Raw genomic sequence first — 24,787 nt, 5'->3', positions numbered from 1 at the left:
CTTACATGAGGGTCCCCATCTGAATCCCTCTTTTTGCTGAGTTCCTATTATAGCTCCCTTTACATCAGTGTCCCCTTTACATCTAGGTCCCCATCAACGTCCCCCTTACATCTTACATGAGTGTCCCCATCTGAGTCTCTCTTTTAGCTAGATTCCTATTAGAGCCCCCTTTACATCAGTGTCTCCTTTATCTTAAGGTCCCCATCAACGTCCCTCTTACATCTTTTTTTTAAAATTTAAATTTAATTTATTTTCCATATATATTGCACATTTCATCATTATTCTCATACAAATTTACATATCTTTTAATAACATTTCTAACTATCTTTATTCCCATTTACTGCCCCCCCTCAATCTAATTTCCCCCCCGCCCGAGTTAAAAAAAAAAAACCCCACCCCCCATATAAACCCCCCCACTCTGCATAATTCGATTATCCCTCTTCATACGCGAATATAGGGTATGTAAATCCTTCTATCTTTCTCACATAGTTACTTCATATATTTCTCCATGTATTCTTCCCATGTTCTCCACCTCTTATAGAACAACCCCATCCTGTCTTCCTGCATGTCCCCTTTACATCAAGGTCCCCATCAACGTCCCCCTTACATCTTACATGAGTGTCCCCATCTGAGTCCCTCTTTTAGCTAGATTCCTATTAAAGCCCCCTTTACATCAGTGTCTCCTTTTATCTTAAGGTCCCCATCAACGTCCCTCTTACATCTTACATGAGTGTCCCCATCTGAGTCCCTCTTTTAGTTGGGTTCCTATTAGAGCCCCTTTACATCAGTGTCTCATTTACCTTAAGGTCCCCTCAACGTCCCCCTTACATCTTACATGAGGGTCCCCATCTGAATCCCTCTTTAGCTGGGTTCCTTTTAGAGCCCCCTTTGCATCAGTGTCTCCTTTACTTTAAGGTCCCCATCAACGCTCCCCTTACATTTTACATCAGTGTCCCCATCTGAGTCCCTCTTTTAGTTGGGTTCCTATTAGAGCCCCTTTATATCAGTGTCTCCTTTACTTTAAGGTCCCCATCAACGCTCCCCTTACACCTTACATCAGTGTCCCCATCTGAGTCCCTCTTTTAGCTGAGTTCCTATTAGAGCTCCCTTTACATCAGTGTCCCCTTTTCATCAAGGTCCCCATCAACATCCCCCTTACATCTTACATGAGGGTCCCCATCTGAGTCCCCCTTTCAGCAGGGTTCCTATAAGAGCCCCCTTTACATTAGCATCCCCTTTACACCAATGTCCTCCTTACATCAGAGTCTCCCCCCCCCCCACCTCCTTACATTAGAGTCTACCATTACATTAGTGTCCCTATCAGAGCCTGGAACATATCTTTTTCCTGAGGTCTTCTGGCCAGTTCCATGACACCATTCGTACAGATGGTCATTGTTCTCTGCAGCATTGGGCCCAAGTAAGCTAGATGGAGAAGCCCTAAGGGGTGTGTTCATGACACCCTGGGCACACAGAAAGTGGGTTGAATGTTGCTAAACATCACTCAACCAGAAAGACGGGTGGCATTTGACTTCAAAGTGGCGAGTTTGCCAGGTACAGTGCTGGAAGGAAGGTGTGGATTGCAGTGGGAGTTACTTTTTTAATTTCACCAGTGCTGGGCCATTTTTGATTATTTTAACTAGAGTTGCCCTTTAAAAGCCTTACTTTCTTGTGAATCATTATTTTATCTCACAAAACAATAGCTGAATTCACTAAGTTACAGTGCATGTGTTATTTGCAGCCTGGCTTATGCCGCCAATGCAGGCTTTGCAGTGACATTATGGCAAGCAGGGCCGTCTTAGCCAAACACCATATTTTTAGAAGGAGGCTCACAGTAAGGATATGGATATATATATATATATATATATATATATATATGTATATATATATTTATTATTATTATATTTTTTTTTTTGTGCACAATGTCTCTTATTACATACATGCTACATTTACAATTGACTACATTCTGAGAGACGACCTTCCCCTTTCACCAAACAATCTCTCTGACCCATTCCGGGGAAGGTTATCTCTCTAGAGCCTGTCAATATTACATTCACTTAGCCCGTTTAATGCCATAATAGAGGTGCTGAGACGCAATCGGTCTGCACTGAAATAGCCTTGACATTTAATTTAGATGGAAAAAATGAAACCTACAACAGTTTCTAATTAAATATATGCTATGGGTTGACCTTCTTGTAGGGTAAGGCAGAAGCTTCAGCGTTGAAGAGTACCTGTCAGGCATATATGGCCACGAAAGCCATTTTGTGGCTCCTAGAGAGTTCAATGATGTGTAATAATTGCCAATTTTTAAGAGTGACATTTAACTACGATGCATTTAAAGCCCAACTCCTGGGAATTTTTGTTTTAATAATAAGGCCACCAGCCAGCTGAAAAAAATAAAAAAGCAGTTCAGGTGGCAATTTAGAGTTTTCCCTTCAGTACTTCTTTGAAGCCCAGCATCATTCAACCTGAAATATTGAGGACATACTATGCATGTAGGATTCAGAATAGGACCATGGTCCTGTGTCCTAAGAAAGCATCACCATGGCACCCTTCATTCACAGTATAATCATCAGCTATGGGGAAAGATTAGAGGAACTGAATTTATTCTCTCTTGAGAAGAGGAGATTAAGGGGGATATGATCAACATGTATAATACATAAGGGGGGGGATATGATCTCCATGTATAATACATAAGGGGGGGATATGATCTCCATGTATAATACATAAGGGGGGATATGATCTCCATGTATAATACATACGGGGGGATATGATCACCATGTATAATACATAAGGGGGATATGATCTCCATCTGTAATACATAAGGGGGGATATGATCTCCATGTATAATACATAAGGGGGGATATGATCTCCATGTATAATACATAAGGGGGGATATGATCTCCATGTATAATACATAAGGGGGGATATGATCTCCATGTATAATACATAAGGGGGGATATGATCTCCATGTATAATACATAAGGGGGGATATGATCTCCATGTATAATACATAAGGGGGGGATGTGATCTCCATGTATAATACATAAGGGGGGATGTGATCACCATGTATAATACATAAGGGGGGATGTGATCACCATGTATAATACATAAGGGGGGATATGATCATGTATAATACATAAGGGGGGATATGATCTCCATGTATAATACATAAGGGGGGATATGATCTTCATCTATAATACATAAGGGGGATATGATCTCCATGTATAATACATAAGGGGGGATATGATCACCATGTATAATACATAAGGGGGGATATGATCTCCATGTATAATACATAAGGGGGATGTGATCTCCATGTATAATACATAAGGGGGATGTGATCTCCATGTATAAATACATCAGGGGGGATATGATCTCCATGTATAATACATATGGGGGGATATGATCACCATGTATAATACATAAGGGGGGATATGATCTCCATGTATAATACATAAGGGGGGGGATATGATCTCTATGTATAATACATAAGGGGGGATATGATCACCATGTATAATACATAAGGGGGGATACGATCTCCATGTATAATACATAAGGGGGGGATACGATCTCCATGTATAATACATAAGGGGGGATATGCTCTCCATGTATAATACATAAGGGGAGATATGATCACCATGTATAATACATAAGAGGGGATATGATCTCCATGTATAATACATAAGGGGGGATATGATCTCCATGTATAATACATAAGGGGGGATATGATCTCCATGTATAATACATAAGGGGGGATATGATCTCCATGTATAATACATACGGGGGGATATGATCTCCATGTATAATACATAAGGGGGGATATGATCTCCATGTATAATACATAAGAGGGATATGATCTCCATGTATAATACATAAGGGGGGATATGATCACCATGTATAATACATAAGGGGGGATATGATCACCATGTATAATACATAAGGGGGGATATGATCACCATGTATAATACATAAGGGGAGATATGATCTCCATGTATAATACATAAGGGGGATATGATCTCCATGTATAATACATAAGGGGGGATATGATCACCATGTATAATACATAAGGGGGATATGATCTCCATGTATAATACATAAGAGGGATATGATCTCCATGTATAATACATAAGGGGGGATATGATCTCCATGTATAATACATAAGGGGGGATATGATCTCCATGTATAATACATAAGGGGGGATATGATCTCCATGTATAATACATAAGGGGGATATGATCACCATGTATAATGCATAAGGGGGGATATGATCTCCATATATAATACATAAGGGGGGGATATGGTCTCCATGTATAATACATAAGGGGGGATATGATCTCCATGTATAATACATAAGGGGGGATATGATCTCCATGTATAATATATCAGTGGTTCATATAGTGAACTCGGTGTAGAGTTATTCACCCTGAGGTCATCACAGAGGACAAGGGGGCACTCTTTGCGTCTAGAGGAAGAGAAATTTAATCTCCAAACACGGAAAGGTTTCTTCACAGTGAGAGCTGTGAGAATGTGGAATAGACTCCCTCAAGAGTTGGTTCTGGCCAGCTCAGTGGATTGCTTTAAAAAAAGGCCTGGATTGTTTCTTGGATACACAGAATATAACTGGACACTAACATTTATAGGTAAAGTTGATCCAGGGAATATCCGATTGCCTCTCGGGGTATCAGGAAGGAATTTTCTTCCCTGCAGGAGCAAATTGGATCATGCTTTGCTGGTTTTTTTGCCTTCCTCTGGATCAACTGTGGGTATAGGATTATAACTTTTTTTTTAATGGTTGAACTGGATGGACTTTTGTCTTTTTTCATGAGGAGAGAAGGACTGACATCATTATTTATTTATTTATTACAGGTACTTATATAGCGTCATCAATTTACGCAGCACTTTGCATATACATATATTGTACAATCACATCAGTCCCTAACCCTCAAGGGGCGTACAATCTAAAGTCCCTAACTTACATCATCACTTTAAAACTGCTCTTTGCATCGCCGATCCAAAAAAGTTTAATCTTTTTGTCATTAAAAGCCATATTTTAGCTCCAGTCAGTGACTTTGATCATTTCATCAGTCTGCTGCAGTCAGGAGGAAGCATTTCTTTAGTCTCCTCTTCCCCAGTGATCAGAATGCAACATTATAACTTTGTAGCGGGTCACAAGATGAGAGGTTGCAGCATGGGCTGTTCTGTGTCAGACATATAGTACTGTGCAAAAGTTTTAGGCGGGTGTGAAGAAATGCTGTAAAGTAAGAATTTTTTCAAAAATATATATTTGAATTGTTTATTTTAATCAATTTTCAAAATGCAATGTGAGGAAACAGAAGAAAAATCTAAATCAGATCAGCATTTGGTGTGACTACATTTTGGCTTCAAACCAGCATCAATTCTCACACTTGCACACTTTGTACACTTGCACAAAGTCATGGATTTTGTAGGATTAGAGTCAGGTGTATGATTATCCAATTATACCAAGCAGATGCTAATGATTATCAATTTCATATTTAGGTTAAAACACAGTCATTAACTGAAACAGCTGTGTAGGAGTCTTAAAACTGGGTGAGGAACAGCCAAACTCTGCTGCTAAGGTGAGGCTGAGGAGGACAGATTTATGTCACAGATAATACACCATGGCAAGACTGAGCATAGCAGCAAGACATACATCCAATGTCATTAAGAACTAACTTCAGTGTAAGGAAGAACAAGAAGTCCTGGAAGTGATGGTTTGCCCCCCAGAGAGCCCTGATCTCAACACCATAGAGTCTGTCTGGGATTACATTAAGAGATAGAAGAATTTGAGGCAGCCTACATCCACAGAGGATCTGTGGTTAGTTCTCCAAGATGTTTGCACAACCTACCTGCTGAGTTTATTCGAAAACTGTGTGTAAGTGTACCTAGAAGAATTGATGCTGTTTTGAAGGCAAAGGGTGGTCACACCAAATATTGATTTGGATTTCTCTTCTATTCCTTTATTTTCCATTTTGTTAATTGATACAAAAAAACTTTCAACATTTTATATTTCGGATAGAATTCATCTTTTACAGCATTTTGTCACACCTGCTTAAAACGTTTGCATAGTAGTGTCAGACCCATCGGGATTTACACGGTTGTGTCATCTTTGAACCCACATTCCAGTCCAGGAAGATGATGACCTTGAATGATTCCTGAACAAAGCTGGCCTCGTTCTTCTGGACAGAAAAGTAGATGAAGGCATTGTCAGGGGGAGTACTATGATCACCGTGAAAGGAAATAAATATCTGTTACCATGTATGCAGTGAACATGGAAATATATCTGATGCTAGGTTCCACCTCAAGTGATAGAGGTTTCAGAAGCAACTTATGTATCAGGGCGCTGGGGGGGGGGAAGGGCTGGAAAGTTGCTTCAGTTTATTAGCACTTTTAAAACACTGCCGTGGCACGGGACCAAGTCGGTGAACCCATAGAGCCGCCTGAAAAGCACTCTGCTCGGAATAATCTCTTCCAATACACTTATTGATGTTTACTTTTGCTGCGCCGAGACTTTCAATAAGCTGCAAATTGATCGGGTCAGCGGGCTGTTCTTTCAGTGAAATAATTGGTCACTTTGGGGCCTTACCACCCGTCCCAGAGCGATATCGGAGACTGTATTCATATCGGCTTTACGTAAGCGTATTTAACGCTGCTACTTGTGGGACCTGGAGATTGATCCCTGTATTATGAATATACCATGCTTAATGAAAGGAAAGGCTTTTAAAGTTAAAGAAGTTGATCTTTCAAATATTAAATGGTAAAGAAATGAAAAAGTTTAGAAAATTCCCAGGGCCGCCTTACGTATTGTATGAAAACAATTACTGGGCCACGTAAACCTCGTCACCTGAAGGAAACAGACACTGTTTGAAATTTGAGTTGATATAGATTAGGGATTTTCAAACTTTTCATTATGAGGGACACTTTTCGTATTTTACAAATATTTACGGACCCAAAACGATTCCTATCAGAGTCCCTTCTTACATCAGGGTTCCCATCAGTGTTCTGCTTACATCAGAGTACTCCTTACATCAGGATCTTCATCAGAGTCCCTTTTTACATCAGGGTTCCCATCAGTGTTCTGCTTACATCAGAGTACTTCCGTACATCAGGATTTTCATCAGAGTCCTGCTTACATCAGGGTTCCCATCAGTGTTCTGCTTACATCAGAGTACTTCCGTATATCAGGATCTTCATCAGAGTCCCTTCTTACATCAGGGTTCCCATCAGAGTCCTGCTTACATCAGGGTTCCCATCAGTGTTCTGCTTACATCAGGGTTCCCATCAGTGTTCTGCTTACATCAGAGTACTTCCGTACATCAGAATCTTCATCAGAGTCCCTTCTTACATCAGGGTTCCCATCAGTGTTCTGCTTACATCAGAGTACTTCCGTACATCAGGATTTTCATCAGAGTCCTGCTTACATCAGGGTTCCCATCAGTGTTCTGCTTACATCAGAGTACTTCCGTATATCAGGATCTTCATCAGAGTCCCTTCTTACATCAGGGTTCCCATCAGAGTCCTGCTTACATCAGGGTTCCCATCAGTGTTCTGCTTACATCAGGGTTCCCATCAGTGTTCTGCTTACATCAGAGTACTTCCGTACATCAGAATCTTCATCAGAGTCCCTTCTTACATCAGGGTTCCCATCAGAGTCCTGCTTACATCAGGGTTCTCATCAGTGTTCTGCTTACATCAGAGTACTTCCTTACATCAAGATCTTCATCAGAGTCCTGCTTACATCAGGGTTCCCATCAGTGTTCTGCTTACATCAGAGTACTTCCGTACATCAGAATCTTCATCAGAGTCCCTTCTTACATCAGGGTTCCCATCAGAGTCCTGCTTACATCAGGGTTCCCATCAGTGTTCTGCTTACATCAGAGTACTTCCGTACATCAGGATCTTCATCAGAGTCCTGCTTACATCAGGGTTCCCATCAGAGTCCTGATTTCATCAGGGTCCCCAGCAGCATTTCCCTTACATCAGAGTACCCCCTTTCATCAGAGTATCCACCTTTACAACACAGCCTCCAACAGAGTCCCTCTTATATCAGAATCCACAGTGCACAAGGCAAGCCATAGATGTTTGTTTTTTTTTTTTTTTTTTACTTCTGCCATGGGTGGAAAATTACTGGATTCCCCCATCAACTCTGTTAGTGTTGATGGGAGAATCCCTCCCACAGCACTATTATGATTACTGCTAGCGGCTATAGCTGCCGTCAGTTATTGCATGTACAAACATGGATCAGCTTCAGTATAACCAGCCTGCCCATACATGGATTAAATCTCAACTGGTCCATTCTGAACCGGCCGATATTAGATTAACCTACGGCCAACTTCAGGTGGTGGTAAACTGTTTTTTGTTTTTTTTAAAAATGCCCTGTCGGTCTTTTCTGTCATAAATGCTTCCTCCTGCTTGTCAGCCGTCATGTACACTGAACCGTGCATGTACAGCTCAAGGAACATTTACAGCCCCGATCTGTGCCACTGCTATGTAACTTCCGTGCGCATTTGAAGTAGTGACATCATAGCGGCCGGGCCATTGAAGCGGCCAAGGGCACTGAACCAAGAAGGAAGATCAGGATGAAGATGGAAGCACCTGGGGCCCACTGGAGGGCTCGGTTTGACAGGTAAGTCTGCCATAATGTGCTAATATGCTGTGCATACTATCACATTATGGCATAACCTACTTGGGGGCCACTAAAAAGAAGAAAGGATACTTACCTTAACTACCGCTTTAGGGATCTGCTACTGACTACCCTAACCCGAGGGCCAAATAAAATCTTGTAGTGGGCCGGATGTGGCCCCAGGCATTTAATTTGAGACCATTGATCTAGGTGGCTCATTTCAAACTGAACTCCGGGAAAATTTAAAAACTACCTTGCAGTAGGGCTGGACCCTCTCATATTACAAAGTTAAAATGCTCATTTTTTTGTAGAGGGAGCAGTAAAAAGAAGTTTTACTTACCTTATCTCTCGCTCCCGCAGGCTTCTTCTCTATGTGCAATCATTCTCCAAAAGCCCCTTCTCTTCGGCACGTGTTCTGTCGGTCGCACTCTGACATCATCACGTACAATGCAAGACCAGCAGTCCTGCATTGTAAGTGATGATGCGGCAGGCCTGCCAACAACAAGGAGCATTGAAGGGAAAAGGGGAGCACTTGTTGTCAGGGGAGTGAGGGATAAAGTATGTAAAATTGCTTTTTAATGGTACCCTAGACAAAAATGAACATTTATTCCTTGTAGTAACGAGGGAGCATGAACAAGAGTAGTTTTTTTAATTTCCCTGGAGTTTGGCTTTCAGTTGGGCAAAGTATCTGTTGTGCACCATGACAAAATCGGGTTGACTTATTATAAGAAAATAGACCGTGCACTTTGCAAATGCAGTTGCACTCATTTTCCCCAGAGCTTAGTGATTGTGGTGAAGCTTTGTAAAAAAAATACCCAATTAGATGCAAGGAAGACTAAAAATAACAGCATTTTTCCTTACACATGATTGGATTGATTGTTGGAAATCAGCAGAGCTTCACCACATTTACTAAGCTCTGGGGAAAATGAGTGCAACTGCACTTGCAAAATGCACAGTCTATTTGCCTTTAGCAAATCGACCCCAATGTTTGGAATTAGAACTCCAAAACTAATTTTTTTGTTTAAAGTTTTAGCTGGAGCTGGTCTTCTTGCCTCTTGCACACTGGGTGTTTAGCCCCAGTGTATGGGATTTGGCGTTTTGTATGCCTGTGGAAGGTTCAAACACACTGTTTAGCCCTTATGGAGTAGCAGCCTGTAAAAGTGCTGATAGCTGCTGCAGAAGGACAGGGCTGGATGGTGTACCGAGCAGTACTAGCATTTCAGGCATATGCGCACAGGGATGAATGCCCCTAATGCAAGCAGTCACATAAATACAGTGGTGGAGTGGGCAAAAAACGAGAGCAAAAAAAATTAAAATAAAATAAATCTATATTTTGTTTTTTCTTTTGCTGAGTACCCAGGACCCATTTTCTCACTGACATGTGTGCAGTGTCAACTTCTGGATTATGTGTGTATACATATATATATATATATATATATATATATATATATCTTCCTATATTCTCTACCTGTTCTGCACCCTTGCCACCTACCTGGTTCCCAGGGAGAAGTGCTGTGTAATTCTGCCTTTGGGTGACAACAATGTTCCTCTCTAGGTACAGCATACTACGTGTTGTCACCCCAGGACAGGATTTGTGTTATTTGAAGGATTACCAATTAAAAAGAAAAAAATATCTGGAGAAAAAAAAAATTGGCCACCATATCTGAAGACCAGTAATTTGTAAAAATATAACAAATTTGTTGTTTGTTTAGATACAATTAATTTTGGATGAAGTTGGGAAAAGTGAAAACCTCTGCTGGGTTTTTTCGTTCTTTGTAGTACTGAGGGAACATTCCTCTTACCTTCTATTCCAGTAAAGGACATAGGAAGTTTAGAACATAGCTCACCCTTACCCACTCTAAAATGTAAAAGAGTATGACTGGAGATAATGGAAAAATGCAGAAGGTAGTCATGGACCTTTTTGAGGGACATATAGATAGAATAACAATGCTATATAAAACCATAAAGTTTGTTAATACACCATTAAAAGGAGAAAATGCATAACATCAGCATAAAAAAGAGGTCATTCTAAGGGTTCACACACGTTAATATCCAGTATGCTTTACATGAAAACTTGACGCATTTCGAATGACCTTCAGTGACATCCCTCGATCCTGCTGATTCTTCCACACATAGGGCCTGGGACACTAGAATAAAGGTCCTGGTAGTATTGACTTTGACATACGGTTCGAGTTGCTCCATGACAAAAAACCTTCTGTGGAAGAGTGACTCCTTACACCATGCAGATTCCAGTCAACTGTGCATATTTGTGCTTTTAAAAAGACATATTGTGGGTTCCATCGTATTGATACTATGCACAAGTTCTCCTGAAGAAGATCATTTGAAACATGTCAAGTTTACGCGTGAAGCATACTGGATATTGACATTTGTGTAAACCCTTAGACAGACCTCTTTTTTATGCTGATGTTATCCATGTTCTCTTTTTAATGATGTATTAATAAACTGTATGGTTTTATATACTGTATATAGTGTTGTTATCTTATTTATATGTCCCTCAAAAAGGTCCATTGCTATCTGGTGCATTTCTCAATTTGCTTATTTTAAGGGACGAGGGCACATAGCACACAGTGTCTTGGTAATCAAAGATTATTTATATATGCCTAGAGCTATCCTTTATTTGTATTAACTGTAAAGTGTACCTGTGGCAAACTCAACCTTCCTAATGCCGTGACCCTTTAATACAGTTCCTCATGTTGTGGTGACCCCCAACCATAAAATTATTTACCCATTAATTATAATTCATGAGTGTCGTTTTACCTCCAATACTTCTGCTTTCAACACAGTAGCTGCTTTTAACAGAGTAGCTGCTTTCAACACAGCAGCTGCTTTCTACACAGTAGCTGCTCTTTACACATCGGAAATATGTGTTTTCTGATGGTCTTAGGGGACCCCTGTGAAAGGGTCGTTCGACCCCCAAAGGTGTCACTACCCACAGGTTGAGAACCACTGTGTTAAAGGGTCATTCAATCCAATCTAATATTTCAGTGTTTGGTAGACACTGGAGGATTACCCACCTGACAGGGACAGAATACAAGTGAATAAAAGCACAAACCGTATTAGGTAAGGATGCACCATGAACACAACTTAAGAACAGAGATTCTAATACCTAAGGCCATCCCTAAATGTTTTTCTTTAGGGATCATTCTGATTCTAATTTTTAAAATGTCAAATCGGACCAAAACTGGTATTTACATTTTTGGTGCATGATGGATAGTTAAACCACCTGACAGTCTTTTCTGTCTCTCTGGGACCCTTTTGGTGAGATTTCTGTGTTGAGCTCCCAATTCTTCACACCTGCTGTGCCCATGACTAGTGCACCAGAGATCGGTTCATCCAGATCCCCCTACCTATAACTCTTACTTAAATAAAAACATGACACCGATTTGGAGTAAAATGGCCAACGCGGCCTTTTATTAACCACACGTTTTAAACACCAAACCATTCCTTATAACAGAAAAACATACTGATTTGTTGTTGGTCTTCGAAGGCACCATCCAAAAATTATCTGAAATGCACCTGCGGACCCCATATACCACCAGGCCTCCAGCCGCAACCAACCAGCTCGGAGACAACCTTACCGTCCGCAGTGCAGCACCACCACCTTCCAGTTAAACCTTGGTTAACTGGAATGTTCCCCGGGCACACCATACCACCAATGGGTCCCACACCATTCTCTGTACCTTCAAGATAATACCCGCCTCCAAAGACCAACAAACCGCCCATTAACCGCATAACCCCCATTCCCCGTAGAGGAACCCAATACTCACTAAATAGGGAGGGCGGGAGGGAAGCTCACTCACCAACGTCCAGCTCCGACTGACTGCCCCCCACCCAGGACACCCCACCCAAAGGTGCCAAAGAGACCACCCACGTTCTCCCTCTACCAACCAGCTCCCACCTATATATTTTCAAACCCCTTGGCACTGACTTAACCCTTTCTAGTCTTCCTTCCCACTCTAGGCCTAGTCATTCCTGCCCTGCGCTACTTCTTTCCTTCTTTTACGCTACGGGCATTACTTTGTGGTGGGTTTCCACCCTCCCTGCTGGATTTTTTTTTTGTTAATAAAAATTTGTTTTGAACTTTTATCAGTAGACCTTAGGCATAGTATACACACAGAAAGACTCAAGAGAAATAGGCAATGGTTACAATGCCAAAAATTCACACTTTTTCATAAAACATCCTTTATACAATATTAGGTAGGACAAATAAAAAGATTGCATCTAATGAAACAACCTAGCAGCTAAAGTAGCCAGTGACAATAACTATACCGGATTATCATAGATAGAGCAGTGCCATACACGGCAGGAGAAGCATTCCCAGTAGGCACTGTAAAACTCAGAACATTAAGTATTACCATGCAAATCAAGCAAAAGAAGCTCAGAAGAATTAAAGGAGAAAAGGTGGAAAGAAAAGGCAGAATAAGAAAGTGAAAATGAGGGGAAATAATAACTCCTGAGAAAGAAGAAGACAAGAAGTGGCCCATAATGCCTCGTGTCCTAAGCTCGCCCCCAACACTTAAATCCAAATAACCAAAGACAAACGACCGAACCTTTAACATAAGTCATCGGACAAATGCCACAATTCCCATACTCTGTTGTGCCTGTCTAAGGTATCATTTAGTCGACATTTCCATGAGTTCCACATCCTTAGTCCTGGCATACAGTGCCACTTGAGAAGGGGCAGATTGGGCAGGGACACCCATAACCCCAGGTGGAAAGGATTGAGAGTTATGTAAGAGAGATCCTACTTTTGGAGTATACCGGACATTTAAAAAGCCAGAGACTGTCTCAGCATGCCATGCCTAAACGATGGGTAAAATATGTTCCTGGCAGTGAGGCAGTGACGAATCATAAAAGGAAAGGCATGCGCTTGCAGCTTTTGCTGCGATTTAGTTTAACATGTTTAGTTTCCGTTCAGGTTCACTTGAAGGCATTTGTTTCCCAAAAGAAGCCCAGCTTTTCTAGTCTTTTAGTGAGACGCACTATTCCGTTTATTAATTTAGTTTCCCACTTTTGAGTCCTCAGTAAGTGACTGCAGAGATCATGTAAAATAGAACAAAAATTGGAGTTTTCCTTTAAGCCCAGGCTCCCTAGGCTGTCTGTCTTTTGCGTATTCATTTTGTGCAGTGTGCGTCTAGCCCAGACATGACGGGAAAAAAGCAGCAAACTCCTAAATCTTTCATCCACCTTGTGCCAGGAAGCTAAGATGAGGCATCCATAGTTTTATCTCAGATTTCTCTGCCAGTTCCTGCCTGCATCTTTTATTTAAACCTTTCCTGGCCTAAAGCTTAATTTTCTCTCTGTGTCTCCTCTTCCTGAAACTTGAAACAAGAGAAGGAGGATGGAAGCAGGTTCCAGCCCAAGGGAGGCTAGCTGAAATTAAATTATTGCTAACAGGCGTCTGTTTGGCGCCAATCTGCCTCCTCCCTCCACACAACAGAATAAAAGTTACACCATAAAAGTACTAAGAAGACTCTGGTTGTAATGAACCATTTTTTGCTTTGACCAAAGCAGCCAATGAGAAATCCACAGGAGAAGACATCTGAAGGCCTTTATGCTCCTGGCTGTTACGGGTTACTGGTGATAAAGCAGAACTAGGCCTTTCCATTTAGAGGCCAGAAACAATATTAGGCTTAGGTTGCTTTGAGTTTGAAGAATTATTACATTTGTGCTTTTGCTACTTAATATGGATATTATTTTTTAATTCATGATCACAAAGGATACCTTGAATGCTCTATTGCAGTCTTCTTTAATGAAAGTTCCTCAAGAGGTTGCTAGTAGTTCAGGGGGTGATCGGTGAGCAGCTGCTGTTACAGCTCCTGTCTTTCAGTACATTTGTAATTTTGACACCAATTTTACTTTGCAGTGGAACCACACTGGCCTCCAATATAATTGGCAGTCTTTCCCACTAACCATCATTATAAAGGGTCACCTCCACTGACCACCAATGTACAGTATAAGAGGTGATTCTCCACAGACCACCTATAGAAGAAGACACTTTTCCATCTGTATACTATTGGCTGTTATGGATTACTGGGGGTAAAGCAGAACTAGATCAATGTTTATTTAGAGACCGGAGAAAATACTAGACTCAAGTTTCTTTGAGTTAGAAGAATGATTGAATTTGTGTTTTTGCTGCTTAGTATGGATATTAGCAGTGCCTTCGTAAATTCAATCAATGTCACTCAGCAGTGGCTAGTTAGATCCAGTAACCATTAATAAAAGGAGCACCACACAATATAACTGTCAGTGTTTGTCACTGACCACCAGCATAATGAAACACTGCTCCACTGACCACCAATGTAACAGACGCTTCTCCACAGGCCACCAGTGGAAAGGGGCTTTTTTCCACTTACCATCAATGTGACAAGGGTGCTTCTTGATTAACCACCAATGTAAAGGGGGCCCTTCTCCAGTAAACACAAATGTAACAGAGGCCCTCTTCACTGGCCACCACTCTAAGGGACCTCTTCTCCACTGACCATCAATGTGACAGGGGTGCTTCTTTACTAACCACCAATGTAAAGAGAGCTCTTCTTCAGTAAACACCAATGTAAGAGGGGCCCTCTTCACTGATCAATCTAAAGGACCCCTTCTCCACTGACCTTCAATGTGAGATCGATATTTCCACTAATTACCAATGTGAGGGAGCAATTTTCCATTGACCACTTTTCCTCCAACCTCCAAAGTAGGGAGATGTTATTTTAATGAAAACCAATATAAGAGGGGCCTTCACTGGCCACCAAAGGGGACACTATTTTGCCAAAAGTCAGTGTAAAAGAGTCCTTTTTCATTTACCACCAATGTAAAGGTCGCATCACCTACTACCACTGGAAAAGGAGCTTTTCAATTGATCTCCACTCATCACTTTATAGTTTTACTTGAAGGGAACTGCTTCCAGTAATTATTTGTCTTTTGTTTTAGTTCACTGTATTTTTTTTGTGCAGGCAGCCTTATGATTAGATTGCACAGCCTGCTGAATGATTCTGAAGAGATACATAGCACCTCTTTTTCAGTTAGCCAAGATAGGGAACATTTAGGTTAGTCAGTTATACATAGACTGCCAAAAAGCACCCAGACAGCACTGGGCTGTCCCACTAGAAATCCCAGCATTCTTTGTAAACTCTAGAGACGCATCTTGTATTTTTTGTCAAAGTAAAGACATGCATAAAGAATTAAGAAAATTAACATATAAAAGTATGTTCTTTAAACAGGTGTTCATTGGTCTAAATAGATGAAAAATTCAAACTGGCTATGAATGTGCTGCATATGTCTATTTTTATATTGAAGCACACTGTACTACAGAGGGTAATCCCTCAATATTTTGTCTTTTGAGCAGGTTTATTCCAAGAGAAACCTCGCAGCCTTCAAAACAACATCCGGACCTCATCAGACAAAAAGAAGAGAGGCTCGCTGTCAATGGGGAGCTCACATGGAGTCTTCAGTGACACCGGACATGAAGGTAATGACTACAAGGACCAACTGGGAAACATGAAACAGCTTTGAACTGCTCTGGAGATCTGAATCAGGAGCAAAAGTCTGTGTGCAGTAGTAGACTCTAGCCTGTGCCTCATGAATTGGTCATGATGAGAGAGTGGGCATAGAACACTCCTACAGCTAATTTCCAGTTGTCTTAAAATAGGACGGGCAACGACAACAAACTGCTTAGGGTTTTAGGTTTAGGAAACATCTAGAAAAATTTTCGTTTAGAATACATTCCCAATTGATACAAAGTGGCTTATTCTGTGAATAGAGTGGCTGTCTGCCATGCTAAAGCTTACTTCTTCTTCCTTTGGTGAACATGGCAACAGCCAGAAGTTTTTGACTGTATCTAAAAGTTGATTTTTTTTCTTCTCTCCCTTTTCAGATCTGCAGAGGACAGTGTACATTACAAGGTGCCCATGGGAAGGGCGGATTACAATATATAGACTGTCTTTGAACGCTACGGCTCCAGCACCCTGGCTGTCCACCTTGCCCCATGACGATGATATTACCTCTTTCCAGGTATGGGAGTTATGCGCTGACCAGCAATATTCCCCAATGGCTACAGTGCTCAAGAATCAGTTCAAAGAAAATCAATATTTTCTTTGAGGTCTAGTCACTCACTGGTCTTTTATCCGTTGTTTGCATTACAGCAGTAAGATGTCTGAACTCCAATTCCCAGCTCCACCCAGTCATTACATTAAGCAGTCTCACTCTATTGGCTAGATTTTTCATTTAGATTATATTGTGAGGAGTGTAGGAGGAGGATTTAGGCCCATGACAGGGCAAGAGGGGCAGGACTGCATAATGCCGATCTTACCGCAAAGTAACCAATGGGACCAAAATCTGCTCATAAATAATATATGTAATACAGTTACCAATTACTGATATAGTAAAACAGAGCATTACAGAGATTATGTATCCATTGGTGTGTGTGTGTTTGTGTGTTCCCAGGGTGGGTTCTCACCATATCTATTCACTTGCAAGTTGCAACAACCTAAAACTACATGGGCCAAGCTTGCTTGTCTTAGATCTATCTTCCCATCCAAGGGGATACAGCTTCTTTACTTTTCATCCTCCACTTAGATATTAGCTGAGATGAGGTGACAAATCCAATTTCTCATACTTTTAGTGTGCTGTTGCTCTTCCATAGTCCAATGAATGTGCAGGTTTATTGCCATAGGTGGCGGTGGTGCCACCAGCCTGGACTGTTCTAACAGGAAGGCGTAGATCAAAATGCTCTGGATCCAAAATGTGTTTCTACAATGAGGAGTCTGTGAAGTTCATTCTTTTATTTTTCTTGAATATTTACCATTTCCCACTGGTGGGAGCTGGTCCTGTAGGGGAGATCATAATTCCAGAGTCGTTACTTGGGCTTCCCGGTCATGAGATAACTGTGATTGGCTGTTGCAGTGATTTCATAGTCAGGAGTACAACCTACCAGGTCCCAATGGCTGCTATGTGACTGGAAGGTGTCAGTGGCAGAGCCATCCCAGTCCTAGGGATGTACAATTAGGTGCCTTCCCAGCACAACTCAGCAATGCTCCCTGAGTGCATATATATGGTAGCACACAAAAATATATATATGGCTGCTGGCGGAAAAGAGTTAAGGTCTGTGTTGATGGCTTTTGTTTATGTCATAAAAGTGCTTAGAACTATTGACACAATCTAAAAGCACAATGAAACAGTTCCTAACTTTGATGTGGCCAGTCAGGTGAGATGCACTAGATGTAATAACAATAGAGAGCACCAAACCCATGGCTACAAATAGAACTGTATCAAGACTATGGACATTAAATAAACAATTTGATTAGTCTGAAGAAGTAAAAATGTTTTTAAACAAACTCTCACCGATCTCTGTATGTGCAGTTATTGTGGAATAATTCATCCTCAATATTTTATATGATTAGATTGATTTGTTTCCCTCTTCCAGAAGTGAGTTTCCATCCTGTCAGCCTTTTAATCTGTAATGGAAATACAGAGCAGATGTATGGGGAGAGACCAGCGTGCTTTGATTTGACTTAAAGGATTTCCCTGGATCTCTTGTAAATTGTAAACTTTGAGGATGATATTCTGCATGCTCCCTCAAGCTACAGAGGTTAGCAAGGGTTTGTTTTAAAACATTACCCCTTGTTACATTTGAACTCCTGGCACAAAATAATTCCATTTAAGAAGAGTTATAACTCTGCAATACTTACCCACTCTTCAAGAGTCCATCGTCCCTCACTGGCACCAGCATCTTCTTCCAGGTGCTGTCCTGCGAGTATCCTAATCGGCCAGCAAGGGATGATGTGCCTCCTGTGCATGCAAAGAAGTTCAGCCATCCTGGCAGACAGGCCCTGTGCTGCAATGTGGACTGATCTGCACTTCTGCGGCTCACTGTACATTACAACATTGCATGTCTCTACTACAATGAAGAGCCTCCCTGCCTGCAGTTTTTGTAAGTGGCTCTTTGGCTCCTTGTTCTGAAACATCGTCCCTGAAATACCGAAACCAGGGACAGCCAGGCAACTGTAATTTTCAAAAGGAGCTTGGCAATATTAGCCTGCATGTTTCTTTTATAGCTGCTAAAAGATTCATGTAGAAACGTTTTTCAGTTGGGTTCCCGGTTTGTTTGGTTGTTTTTAATGCTTTTGACAGATGTCATCTTTTCCTACATAATTTAGTAGTCTGTAAATGAAATATAATATTTCTAAACTTCTGTTGAATGCCTCACACTTTTATCTTTCTCATCCCAGTGATTCCATTGTCACTGACAAAACAAACAGTTGAACAAACAAAGAAATAAAAAATCAAAAACAAAAAAAAAAGGAGGTGGGGGAGTTTGGATTATTATTTTCCCAGATAATAGCTATGAGTTGAGAGATTTCTGTAAAATTTGACAAATCTCCCAGAGTTGTTCATTGAGTTTCTTAGGTGAAATATGTTTGAAAGAAGGGAAAACTACTATTCTTGTTGTCTTTGTATTTTTGGGGTGTATTAGTGATATTAAAGCTTTTTTTTTTTAAAAAAAAAGGAAAATGTCATACGTACCTGCTCTGTGTAATAGTTTTCCACAGAGCAGCCCCAATCCTTCTGTTCTCGGGTCCCCAGCCAGCGCTCCTGGCTCCTCCTCCTTGACCTCTGCTTGCTATAGGGGCACTGGTGCAACCTCGTATCCGAGTCCCACTCTAAGCATCCATAAAACACATAGAGCTGCTACTCAGCCCCGCCCCACTCTCTGTTCCTTTGCTCACTGGCTGTGATTGACAGCTGTGGGAGCCAATGGCTCCAGCTGCTGTGCCTTAGCCAATGAGGAGAAAGAGACCCGGGACAGTCGACGCTTCCATGCACATTGGTGGATTGAGAGGGGGCACAGATGAGTATTAGGGGGGCTGTGGGGGAGCAACACACACATTTTTTTACCTTTTAGGCTACGTTCACACTAGCATTGTGTGCAGGCGGCAGAGAGGCGTTTGGGAAGCGTTTTTACCGCTTCCCAAACGCCTCTGCCAATTCTGCACATTACAGCACATGGTGCTGTTCTAACGGGAGCGTTTGCGTCATGTTGCGTTGCATTGCGACAAAACGGATGCCTCTGGTCGAGTCAGGAGGCATTGAAGCCTCCTATTCTCATCTATGGTGCTGCTCCGCAAACGCCCGGCCGGCGTTTGTGGTGGCGAAGCGGTTGCGGGGCATTTGCGGAGCGGTAACACCACTCAAACTGCATTATAGGCGTTTGTGGGGCGTTATTAACGCTCGGCACAAGCCTAGCAACCGCTGCTAAACCGCGCATGCGGCGTTTGCGGAGCGTTAAACGCTCTGCAAATGCCGGACCAACGCTTGCCAAACGCTATAGGGTCGTTTGGCAAGCGTTGGTAAAACAGCCAAGTGTGAACGAGCCCTTATGCATAGACTGCTGTCATATGTGAAATGCAACATTGCCATAGCATATAGCATAAAGAATGTAGCATAGAGTGCAGAAAAGTATTTTAAGCCCGGGTTCACACTTCTGCAGTGTGGCATATCACATGTGATTCGCATAGGAACCACATCGCATTCCTGTGCAAATCACATGCGAATTCTGTGTGGTGCAATTTGAGCCATACATTTTGTATATCTCAGATCGCACCACATCCACACCAGAAAGGTGCAGGACCCTTTTTTTGTCCGCGCTAGAATTGGATCGCATGGGTATTCACATCCGTGCAATCCAATTCTGCTCATCACACCACGTTTTGGGAACCAATTTCGGGGTGTTGTTAACATACACACCCGCAGCAGTTTGCATGAACGGAGTGCAATTATGATGCAGTGCGGAATTCGCACCGCATTAGTGTGAACCCAGGCTCAAGGATGATCAACGATATAAAAGAGCCAGCATGTTTCTAAAGTTCACACTCCCCCTTCATCAGGGCTACAATGCAAATAAAAAAAAAATAAAAATATATTGTGTATGTATATATATATATATATATATATATAAGTATTCACAAATTCAAGAAGGATATAAAGGTCTATGTTATAAAAAAAATTATAAAAAGTTACTAAAAAATCAATTTTCTCAAATTACAACTTATAGTGATACCATAGAGCAGGGGTGGCGAACACGCGGCTCTCGAGCCAAAATAAATGCGGCTCTTTGCCTCTTATATTTTGTATACTGTGGCTCTTTGCCAAGTTTCATCTTTCTTTGGGGAGGTGGGGAGCGGGTACCTGAATTTGACAGGTACCCGCTCTTACTTCTTTGTTCTTTGATCTTACCTGTTCCTCTATCCAGCGGCGCGCTGTCTTCCGGCTTCTGTAGTGTGGGCGCTGGGCATGACAGCCGGGTGCCAAGTGCGCATGCACAAGAAGCGGTGCTTTTTGTGAATGGTAAGGCGGTACCTGGGACACATGACAGATCCCAGAAGCCGCCGGACCAATCACAAAGCGCAAGTGCTTCTCGCTCATGCGCACTGGGCACCCGGCTGTCATGCCAAGCGCCATTACAGAAGCCGGGAAGAGGGCGCGCGGCTGGATCGAGGAACAGGTAAGATCACACAAAAACTCTGCGGAAGTAAGAGCGGGTACCTGTCAAATTCAGGTACCTGCTCCCCACCTCCCCAAAGGTCAGCAGTCATCTGAATAATATGGTTTTAATTATGTGTTTTTATGTGAGTGTTTGTCTGTTTTGGCAGGTCACTGCGTGGTGTGGCTCTCTGACTTTCACAGTTTAAAATTTTGGCTCTTTGTGTCTAACTTGTTCGCCACCCCTGCCATAGAGTAATGTTGAAATATTCAATACATACTGTATATACAAGCATTAATATGAACATAAATTCAGTTGTGATTTTAACATCCCTCTTCACAGTGTCACTATAATTTATAATTTAACAAAATGGATTTTTCAGTCCTTTACATTTTTACAACCTGAAATTATTATTTTTTTATACCTTGGATTTTATATCCTTCATTAAATTGGAACTTTATGCTAAGAAATGGAAATGGGTGGACAAGCAGGATGCCTAATGCAGAAGAGGCAAAGCATGTCTTACTACTTACCTGCCTGTCCACCCTGTACAGTGAGCTGCGCACATGCAGCTCACTGCACAAATTTGACAGTGCTGAAGATGATGGAATTTCCGTGCATGCTTACGAGTGACAGCATCTCGGCCTGGCCAATGACAGCAGACGGCAATCGAGTCCTGGAAACTGGCTGATGGGGAGTCCTGGGACGGCACATCACTGGATAGAAGGTGAGTATAGATCCACTTTAACATATGCAGTATATACTACACTATATATTGCCAAAAGTATCGGGCCGCCTGCCTTTACACGCACATGAACTTTAATGGCATCCCAGTCTTAGTCCGTAGGGTTCAACATTGAGTTTCAGAAGCACATTTGTGAGGTCAGGCACTGATTTCGGGGTAGGAGGCCTGGCTCGCAGTCTCCGCTCTAATTCATCCCAAAGGTGTTCTATGGGGTTGAGGTCAGGACTCTGTGCAGGACAGTCTAGTTCCTCCACCCCAAACTCGCTCTTCCATGTCTTTATGGACCTTGCTTTGTGCACTGGTGCGCAGTCATGTTGGAACAGGAAGGGGCCATCCCCAAACTCTTCCCACAAAGTTGGGAGCATGGAATTGTCCAAAATGTCTTGGTACGCTGACACCTTAAGAGTTCCCTTCACTGGAACTAAAGGTCCAAGCCCAACCCCTGAAAAACAACCCCACACCATAATCCCCCCTCCACCAAACTTTACACTAACACCTAACTTTACACTAAACCTGGACAAGTCCATCGGATTGCAAGACAAAGAAGCGTGATTGGTCACTCCAGGGAACACGTCTCCACTGCTCAAGAGTCCAGTGGCGGCATGCTTTACACCACGGCATCCGATGATTTGCTTTGCACTTGGTGATGTAAGGCTTGGATACAGCTGCTCAGCCATGGAAACCCATTCCATGAAGCTCTCTACACACTGATGTTGTGATAATCTGAAGGCCACACCAAGTTTGGAGCTGTTTAGCTATCGACTCTGCAGACAATTGTCGACTTCTGCGCACTGTGTGCTTCAGCATGCGCTGACCCCACTCTGTCATTTTATGTGGCCTACCACTTGGTGGCTGAGTTGCTGTTGTTCCCAGTTGCTTCTGCTTTGTTATAATCCCACTAACAGTTGAGCGTGGAATATTTAGTAGCCAGGAAATGTCACGGATGGACTTATTGCACAGGTGACAACCTATCACGGGACCACGCTTGGAGTCACTGAGCTCCTGAGAGCGACCCATTCTTTCACAAATGTTTGTAGAAGCAGTCTGCATGTCTAGGTGATGATTTTATACACCTGTGGCCATGGAGGGGATTGGAACACCTAAATCCAATGATTTGGAGGGCTGGCCCAATACTTTTGGCAATATACTGTAGTGTGTGTGTGTGTGTGATTTTGTTTTTTTTTTTGCCTTGTAGCCGTGATGCTAAAAATGCATAACTAACTACTCACCACCATACACTCCACACTCCTCTCCTGCAGTAACTACTCACCACCATACACTCTGCACTCCCCTCCCTGCACTAACTATTCACTACCATACACTCCACACTCCTCTCCTGCAGTAACTACTCACCGTCATACACTCTGCACTCCCCTCCCTGCACTAACAACTCACTGCCATACACTCCCCACTCCTCTCCTGCAATAACTACTCATCACCATACACTCTGCACTCCTCTTCTGCAGTAACTACTCACCACCATACACTCCACACTCCTCTCCTGCAGTAACTACTCACCACCATACACTCTGCACTCCCCTCCCTGCACTAACTATTCACTGCCATACACTCCCCACTCCTCTCCTGCAATAACTACTCATCACCATACACTCTGCACTCCTCTTCTGCAGTAACTACTCACCACCATACACTCTGCACTCCCCTCCCTGCACTAACAACTCACTGCCATACATTCCTCACTCCTCTCCTACAGTAACTACTCATTACCATATACTCCACACTCCTCTCCTGCTGTAACTACTCACCACCATACACTCTGCACTCCTCTCCTGCATTAACTACTCACCACCATACACTACACACTCCTCTACCTGTACTAACTACCCACTGCCATACATTCCACACTCCTCTCCTGCAGTAACTACTCACCACCATACACTACACACTCCTCTACCTGCACTAACTACCCACCGCCATACACTCCGCACTCCTCTCCTGCAGTAACTACTCACTGCCATACACTCCTCACTCCTCTCCTGCAGTAACTACTCACCACCATACACTCCACACTCCTCTCCCTGCACTAACTACTCACCACCATACACTCTGCACTCTTCTCCCTGCACTAACTACTCACTGCCATACACTCCTCACCCCTCTCCCTGCACTACTTACCTACCATCATACACTCCGCACTCCCATGCCTGCACAAACTACTCCCCCTCTGCACTCCCCTCCCTGCACTAATCACCCACCGTCATACACTTTGCACTACTCTCCTGCAGTAAGTACTCACCACCATAACCTCAGCACTCCTCTCCCTACACTAACTACCCACCGCCATACACTCCACACTGCTGCACTCCTCTCCTGCAGTAACTACTCATCACCATACACTCCGCACTCCTCTCCTGCAGTAACTACTCACCACCATACACTCCGCACTCCTCTCCCTGCACTAACTACTCACTGCCATACACTTCACACTCCTCTCCTGCACTGACTACTCACTGCCATACACTCCGCACTCCTCTCCCTACACTAACTACCCACCGCCATACACTCCGCACTGCTGCACTCCTCTCCTGCAGTAACTACTCACCACCATACACTCCGCACTCCTCTCCCTGCACTAACTACTCACTGCCATACACTTCACACTCCTCTCCTGCACTGACTTCTCACCGCCATACACTTCACACTCCTCTCCTGCACTGACTTCTCACCGCCATACACTCCGCACTCCTCTCACTGCACTAACTACCCACCCCAATACATTCTGAACGCCTCACCCTGTACTAACTACCCACCACCATACACTTCTCACACCTCTCCTGCAGTAACTACTCACCGCCATACACTACGCATTCCTCTCCCTGCACCAACTATCCACCGCCATACACTCCGCATTCCTCTCCATGCACTAACTACTCACCACCATACATTC

The 24,787-nt window shown here is 42.7% G+C and overlaps 1 protein-coding gene across 1 annotated transcript in view; it reads left to right on the top strand.

The window, feature by feature from the left end:
• DISP3 (dispatched RND transporter family member 3) overlaps positions 1 to 24,787 on the top strand; it is a 205,456-nt gene that overhangs the window by 121,994 nt on the left and 58,675 nt on the right. Inside the window, exons 11-12 of the mRNA XM_089658398.1 lie at positions 16,002 to 16,124; positions 16,530 to 16,666. Of these exons, the coding sequence (XP_089514524.1) occupies positions 16,002 to 16,124; positions 16,530 to 16,666 (260 nt within the window). The remainder of the gene's footprint in view (positions 1 to 16,001; positions 16,125 to 16,529; positions 16,667 to 24,787) is intronic.

The sequence above is a fragment of the Staurois parvus genome, unplaced genomic scaffold, assembly GCF_062004578.1.
Source record: "Staurois parvus isolate SC_StPar_1 unplaced genomic scaffold, SC_StPar_1.0 ptg001066l, whole genome shotgun sequence".
Lineage (NCBI taxonomy): Eukaryota > Metazoa > Chordata > Amphibia > Anura > Ranidae > Staurois > Staurois parvus.
This window is presented reverse-complemented; position numbering and strand designations above follow the sequence as displayed.